The following is a 7,880-nucleotide window of genomic DNA, read 5'->3' as shown; positions in this document are numbered from 1 at the left end:
TTTAATAGTTGTCATACAGAAGTACAGAATACTTTTATACAAAATGCTTCTTACTGTTCCGCTCCAGAGACTGTGCAAGACAAGATAAGTATGAAATAAAATAACATAGTATTTTGTAGTCATTATCACCTTTAGTCATCACCATGAACTACATTAGCAAAGGCACTAAACAGGTAGAGACACATTCACTGATATTGATCGATATTTGTGCAGTAAAATAGAGAAAAGGCAGGCAGACGTACAGTCGGTGTAATCGTATTCTTCATACCAGGGCGCTGGTGGGGTGGTGACCTCCTCTGGAACACAGACATAACATCGCTCATCACGTAAGCATTTCGTTCACAGCTGAGATATACTACCAGTAACAGCATCTTACATTGCCATGGTTACCTGGTACGTACATGATGACCTCAGGAGTCGTGGCCTCCTCTTTGATAACCGGGACACGACCTCTGACCTTATCTGTGAAAGACGTAGACACCGACAATTGTATGTATGTATACTAGGGTTGTAACGGTACACACGAACCACGGTACGGTACGTACCTCGGTTTCGAAGTCGAGGTTTGGTATGGGTTTTCCGTACATTGGGGAAAGTTTGGCTTTCCATGTTCTACTCAGGGGTGATACCGTTAACATACCGTTGTATTCGTTCGGTACGGTACGGTACACACTGAAACGGTTCGGTACGGATACACCCCTAATGAATACCATTAAGAACAGTTTCCGAAACATACATACAAACATGGCTCCCACACAGCAAAACATACAGTATACATACATACAAACATGGCTCCCACACAGCAAAACATACAGTATACATACATACAAACATGGCTCCCACACAGCAAAACATACAGTATACATACATACAAACATGGCTCCCACACAGCAGACAATGACCCAGACATCTCTGTAAACATGGCAACACTCAGAATAGGTACATAATGGGCGGCTGAGTGGCGCAGTGGGCAAGGCGCTCGCCACTAACGCAGGATACGCTGGGTTCGAGCCCAGCTCTCGGCATTGCTACCGGCTTGGCCGGCCGTCATACTAACACAATTGGCAGTGTTAGAGGGTGGGAAAGCCGGTGGGTGGGGATCGGACGTTGTGGACAGCGACTCCTACAGGTCGGTTGGTGCGCCTGTACAGCAGATCAGGAAGTAACGGGGGCAGCGTGAGCCTCCCACACGTTACTCCTCGCCACTGAGAGATCGCGCTGTTCAGGTGAAAAGATGCGACAGGCTGCCTCCTCGTGTACCGGAGGGGACACATGATGCAAGGCCTGGTCCTCACTGCAGCCGACCAGTGGGAGGCATGGTCTAGCAACGTTCGAGACAGGGGAGGGAGAATTGGAAATACGAAATTGGGATGGGAGAAAAAACTGAAAAATGGGAGAGAAAAGTGGATCCAAAAAAAAGAATAGGTACATAATAGGCGACGTTAGGAAGATGTGGAACGATGGACGTCCTACACTGAGGTGGTCAGGTTCAGTCCAGAGGAGGAGATGATAGAGATGGACGACACTAGTATTTGCTTTCTCTGTATATTTGGTTTGTTGCAATTCGTGTGTCCTCTGTGGGGGCTTTCTATCGTATGTTGAAGACGTTAAACTTAAAAGGAACACAAGCGACATTATGGGAAATGTTCCTAACGTCTTCTCCAGAGTCAGACAAGAAGATTTCCTTTCTGTGTGTTCAGTAGAAAACTATTCGGCTGCAAGCTAGCCTAGCTTAGCGGTTGTTTGGGTGACTAGAGTCTTTGGTTATTCTCTTAGCCTTGGCCCTGCAACACTTGTTGTAAATGTCCTGGAGAGTGGGAAGCCCCCTCCAATTGTGCGTTCGGCTGAACGGGCCACTCTCTGTAGTCTGCTGCGGTCGAGTGCAGTGCTATTCCCAAACCAGGAGGTGATGTTACCAGTCAGGATGCTCTCTATTGTACATGAGTAGAAGTTCTTAAGGATCTTCTGACTCACGTTGAACTTCCTTAGGCGCCTAAGGAAGTAGAGGCGTTGTCGTGCTTTCTTGACTACACTGTCAATGTGTGTGGTCCATGTCAAGTCCTCGGATATGTGGACTCTGAGGTACTTAAAACTGTTCACTCTCTCGACCGGTGCCCCGTCGATGCTGAGGGGGCTGTAGTCCCTGACCCCGACCTCCTAAAGTCCACAATCACAGACTGACAGCATCACAGACTAACAGCATTGCAGACTAACAGCATCGCAGACTAACAGCATCATCACAGACTAACAGCATCACAGACTAACAGCATCACAGACTAACAGCATCACAGACTAACAGCAGCATCACAGACTAACAGCATCACAGACTAACAGCATCACAGACTAACAGCATCACAGACTAACAGCATCACAGACTAACAGCATCACAGACTAACAGCATCACAGACATTGGATCCACAGGTGTCTCCAGTCTCACCCGGTGTAGACTGTTCAGGGCCGCCAGTCTGCAGACACTGCATGTGGTTTAGCATGAAGTGACTCGTGGCCCATAGAACCCATTCATTCAGATATATTGAGGTCAGAGGTCAATGGACCCCTTTTGAAAATGGCCCTTTGGATCATGAAGCACGAAGCACTCACACATTCACACACTGACGGCGGAGGCGACTGTGCAAGGTGCCAACCTGCTCATCGGGAGCAGTGAGGGTGTTAAGTGTCTTGCTCAAGGACACTTCTTCGACACGCTGCCCGGGAGGAGCGGGAATCGAACCGGGAACCTCCGGATTACCAGACAACCGCTCTACCTTCTGAGCCACAGTCGTCCCGGGTGAAGTTCTCTCTTCAAACGTGTGTTGATGAAATAGGACAATGATCACTGATCCCTACATTTGAAACACCCCTTGCAATGATTTAGTCAGATTAGAGGAATGGATCAGAGTAGATTTAGTCAGATTAGAGGAATGGATCAGGGTAGATGTAGTCAGATTAGAGGAATGGATCAGGGTAGATGTAGTCAGATTAGAGGAATGGATCAGAGTAGATTTAGTCAGATTAAAGGAATGGATCAGGGTAGATTTAGTCAGATTAGAAGAATGGATCAGAGTAGATTTAGTCAGATTAGAGGAATGGGTCAGAGTAGATTTAGTCAGATTAGAGGAATGGATCAGGGTAGATGTAGTCAGATTAGAGGAATGGATCAGAGTAGATTTAGTCAGATTAGAGGAATGGATCAGAGTAGATGTAGTCAGATTAGAGGAATGGATCAGGGTAGATGTAGTCAGATTAGAGGAATGGATCAGAGTAGATTTAGTCAGATTAAAGGAATGGATCAGGGTAGATTTAGTCAGATTAGAAGAATGGATCAGAGTAGATTTAGTCAGATTAGAGGAATGGGTCAGAGTAGATTTAGTCAGATTAGAGGAATGGATCAGGGTAGATGTAGTCAGATTAGAGGAATGGATCAGGGTAGATGTAGTCAGATTAGAGGAATGGATCAGGGTAGATTTAGTCAGATTAGAGGAATGGATCAGGGTAGATGTAGTCAGATTAGAGGAATGGATCAGGGTAGATTTAGTCAGATTAGAGGAATGGATCAGGGTAGATGTAGTCAGATTAGAGGAGTGGATCAGAGTAGATGACAGACAGGCGGTCGCTCACCCAGGTCTGGCTCCACTGGCTCTCTCCACTCTGGGTCCTTTGGGGTCACAGGTCGGACGACTGTGAAGAGAGAGAGGTCTGTGACTGAGACGATAGGTGTCAGACGATAAGTGTCAGACGATAGGTGTCAGATGATAGGTGTCAGATGATGATAGGTGTCAGATGATGATAGGTGTCAGATGATAGGTGTCAGATGATAGGTGTCAGATGATAGGTGTCAGACGATAGGTGTCAGACGATAGGTGTCAGATGATAGGTGTCAGACGATAGGTGTCAGATGATAGGTGTCAGATGATAGGTGTCAGATGATAGGTGTCAGATGATAGGTGTCAGACGATAGGTGTCAGATGATAGGTGTCAGATGATGATAGGTGTCAGATGATAGGTGTCAGACGATGATAGGTGTCAGATGATAGGTGTCAGATGATAGGTGTCAGACGATAGGTGTCAGATGATAGGTGTCAGACGATAGGTGTCAGATGATAGGTGTCAGATGATAGGTGTCAGACGATAGGTGTCAGATGATAGGTGTCAGACGATAGGTGTCAGATGATGATAGGTGTCAGATGATAGGTGTCAGATGATGATAGGTGTCAGATGATAGGTGTCAGATGATAGATGTCAGATGATGATAGGTCTGTGACTGAGATGATAGGTGTCAGTGTATGTACACTAGGAAAGAACCTAATGGAGCTGCGACGTCCACGTGTCGCTCTGGAGAGCCAATCAGAACCACGTGTCGCTCTGGAGAGCCAATCAGAACCACGTGTCGCTCTGGAGAGCCAATCAGAACCACATGTCGCTCTGGAGAGCCAATCAGAACCACATGTCGCTCTGGAGAGCCAATCAGAACCACATGTCACTCTGGAGAGCCAATCAGAACCACGTGTCGCTCTGGAGAGCCAATCAGAACCACTTGGGAAGTAAAAGCGTTCCCTAAGGTGAACAGATCACTAAAGGTCTGTTACATATTAAGTAATGGATGACGTTCCCTACGGTGGAAATCAAGTGATGACTCACTTGACTTTCAAATTATTATTTTCTCAAGAAATTACTCCAAGGCCTGTTTCTTTCCAGTTAACATGCAACGGCCCGTATCCAGGCCCTCTTTAGGACGGTGTGCCCACCGGCGCGACACAGAACTGTGCAAGCGTCTAGCGGCTTGGGTCTGCATCTTTTATAAAACATATAATAGATAGAAGTAAAGCCCTAATCGTTGCCGTTCGAATGCCACCTCACCCGACCAAATCCGTTCAGCGCTTCTCGAGTTACATGCCGATATGTCAGGTGTGTGACTTTGTACAATGCAAGTGTCAGATTACCACCCGGACTCCCGAGGCTCTAGAACTGTCAATCATTCGCCGATTGCAGGAATTATTGGACAGGGTTGTAGCCAATGAGTGTAGCTTTCCAATGATACCCCACTTGGGGTTGTGCAAACTTAAATTTTTGTACACAGTTTTCCAAAATCGCTCTTAATCACCCATTTCTGAATTATTATTATTATTATTATTATTATTATTATTATTATTATTATTATTATTATTATTATTATTATTATTATTATTATTATTATTATTATTATTTCTGAACGGATTTTTATTATTATTATTATTATTATTATTATTATTATTATTATTATTATTATTATTATTATTATTATTATTATTATTATTATTATTATTATTATTATTATTATTATTATTATTATTTCTGAACGGATTTTTATGAAATTTGGACCTGTACTACATAAGACTTCAGGCTATGGACCTGCAGTGTTTCTCAGCTTATACCAATTCTTTTGGATTATTATATTTTTGGATATTGCAACTACTACAGAAAAACGTGAGTAGACAAGTACAAGTACAACTCAAGTTCAGCCCTATGTTGCTCTATTTCATTAGCACTAAAAGTGATTTTTATTTATTGTGTAAGAAACCTCAGAATGTTATCTTTCAAAAGAGACCAGGCTTATGCATGTGCTATAAGTATAAAGTATAAAGGGCGGCTGGGTGGCGCAGCGGACATTGCGCTTGTCACCAACGCAAGAGACACCGGTCTCGAATCCGGCTGTCAGCGTTGCCTCCGGCTTGGGCCGGCCGTCATACTGACTCAATTGGCAGAGTCAGCGGGTGGAAAGTCGATGGGTGGTAATCTGGTCGTTGTGGACAGCGACTCCTACAGGTCGGTTGGGGGACGCCTGCACAGCAGAGACAGGAAAATGGCGGGGGCAGTGTGAGCCTCCCGCACGTTACTCCTCGCCAATGAGAGTCCGCGCTGGCAGGTGAAAAGAAGTGACTGGCTGCCTCCACATGTATCGGAGGGGACACGTGATGCAAGGCTTCTATCCTCCCTACGACCGGCCAGTGAGGGGGCACATGCGAGCAACGATCAAGACAGCGGAGGGAGAATTGGCACGAGAGGAAAAAATTGGGATGGGAGAAAATTACAGAAAAAAGGAGGAGAAAAAGTAGGTAAAAAAAAAAAGTATAAAGTATAAAAATAAGCGTTGCAAAAAAAGTATGCAATCCTCAAGTTCAAGTAAAAAAAAAGAAAAAAAAGGCTGCTTTTCTGGGCGCATGTTATGTGGTTTCCTAAACTACACACAGAATCTGGAGGCTCCGTACACTTATCCCATCCCATCGCAAGGAGCAGCTCCTCCTCTTCCTCCTCCAGGCTGGGCCGCTTGGGACTCGGCTTCTCACTGGTCTTCGGGGCAGTCGGTTCCTCGGACGTCTTCGGGGCAGGTGGTTCCTCGGACGCCTTCGGGGGGGCAGGTGGTTCCTCGGACGCCTTCGGGGCAGGTGGTTCCTTGGTGGCTTTGGGCTCTTTAGGTTTCTTGGTGGCTTTGGGCTTCTTGGTGGGTTTTGGGGCCTTGGGCCTTTTGGTTGGCCTGGGAGCTTTCTGTTTCTTTGCTTTGGCCTCCTTCTCTGCAGCTTTCCTTGCCCTGGCTGAGGAGAGAGAGAGGGGGGGGGGGGGGTTGGGAGACAAAGAGAGTGGGTTAAAGAGAGCCAAAATGGACACACACACACACACACACACAGCAAGAGAGAGAGGGAGAGAAAGAGAGACCACAACAGCGAAGGAAAGAAGAGAGAGGGGGAACATTCCTCTCCTCCCACCCCCTCTACGACGAGCTAGTCAAGATGAGAAGCACGTTCAGCCACAGACTCATACCCCCCCGACACTCAACTAACCGCCTCGGCCAGTCCTTCATACCAGCGGCCATCAGGCTCCACAACAGTGGGCTACACAACTACCACACTACAGAGGGTTAACCTTTCACTACCACACTACAGAGGGTTAACCTTTCACTACCACACTAGAGAAGGTTAACCTTTCACTACCACACTACAGAGGGTTAACCTTTCACTACCACACTACAGAGGGTTAACCTTTCACTACCACACTACAGAGGGTTAACCTTTCACTACCACACTACAGAAGGTTAACCTTTCACTACCACACTACAGAAGGTTAACCTTTCACTACCACACTACAGAAGGTTAACCCTTTCACTACCACACTACAGAAGGTTAACCTTTCACTACCACACTACAGAAGGTTAACCCTTTCACTGCCACACTACAGAAGGTTAACCCTTTCACTGCCACACTACAGAAGGTTAACCTTTCACTACCACACTACAGAAGGTTAACCCTTTCACTACCACACTACAGAAGGTTAACCCTTTCACTACCACACTACAGAAGGTTAACCTTTCACTACCACACTACAGAAGGTTAACCTTTCACTACCACACTACAGAAGGTTAACCCTTTCACTACCACACTACAGAGGGTTAACCTTTCACTACCACACTACAGAAGGTTAACACTTTCACTACCACACTACAGAAGGTTAATCCTTTCACTACCACACTACAGACGGTTAACCTTTTCACTACCACACTACAGAAGGTTAACACTTTCACTACCACACTACAGAAGGTTAACCCTTTCACTACCACACTACAGACGATTAACCCTTTCACTACCACACTACAGACGGTTAACCTTTTCACTACCACACTACAGAAGGTTAACACTTTCACTACCACACTACAGAAGGTTAACACTTTCACTACCACACTACAGACGGTTAACCTTTTCACTACCACACTACAGACGGTTAACCTTTTCACTACCACACTACAGAAGGTTAACACTTTCACTACCACACTACAGACGGTTAACCTTTTCACTACCACACTACAGAAGGTTAACACTTTCACTACCACACTACAGAAGGTTAACACTTTC

The 7,880-nt window shown here is 45.7% G+C and overlaps 1 protein-coding gene across 1 annotated transcript in view; it reads right to left on the bottom strand.

Moving 5' to 3' along the window:
* Nucleotides 1-242: 242 nt before the first annotated feature.
* LOC311247607 (uncharacterized protein) overlaps nt 243-7,880 on the bottom strand; it is a gene marked incomplete at both ends in the record, with an annotated part of 22,471 nt that continues 14,833 nt past the window's right edge. Inside the window, 4 exons of the mRNA XM_084338633.1 lie at nt 243-296; nt 391-462; nt 3,619-3,678; nt 6,246-6,569. Coding sequence (XP_084194759.1) covers nt 243-296; nt 391-462; nt 3,619-3,678; nt 6,246-6,569 — 510 coding nt within the window. The remainder of the gene's footprint in view (nt 297-390; nt 463-3,618; nt 3,679-6,245; nt 6,570-7,880) is intronic.

The sequence above is a fragment of the Notolepis coatsorum genome (assembly GCF_963971535.1).
Source record: "Notolepis coatsorum genome assembly, contig: SCAFFOLD_2540, whole genome shotgun sequence".
Lineage (NCBI taxonomy): Eukaryota > Metazoa > Chordata > Actinopteri > Aulopiformes > Paralepididae > Notolepis > Notolepis coatsorum.
This window is presented reverse-complemented; position numbering and strand designations above follow the sequence as displayed.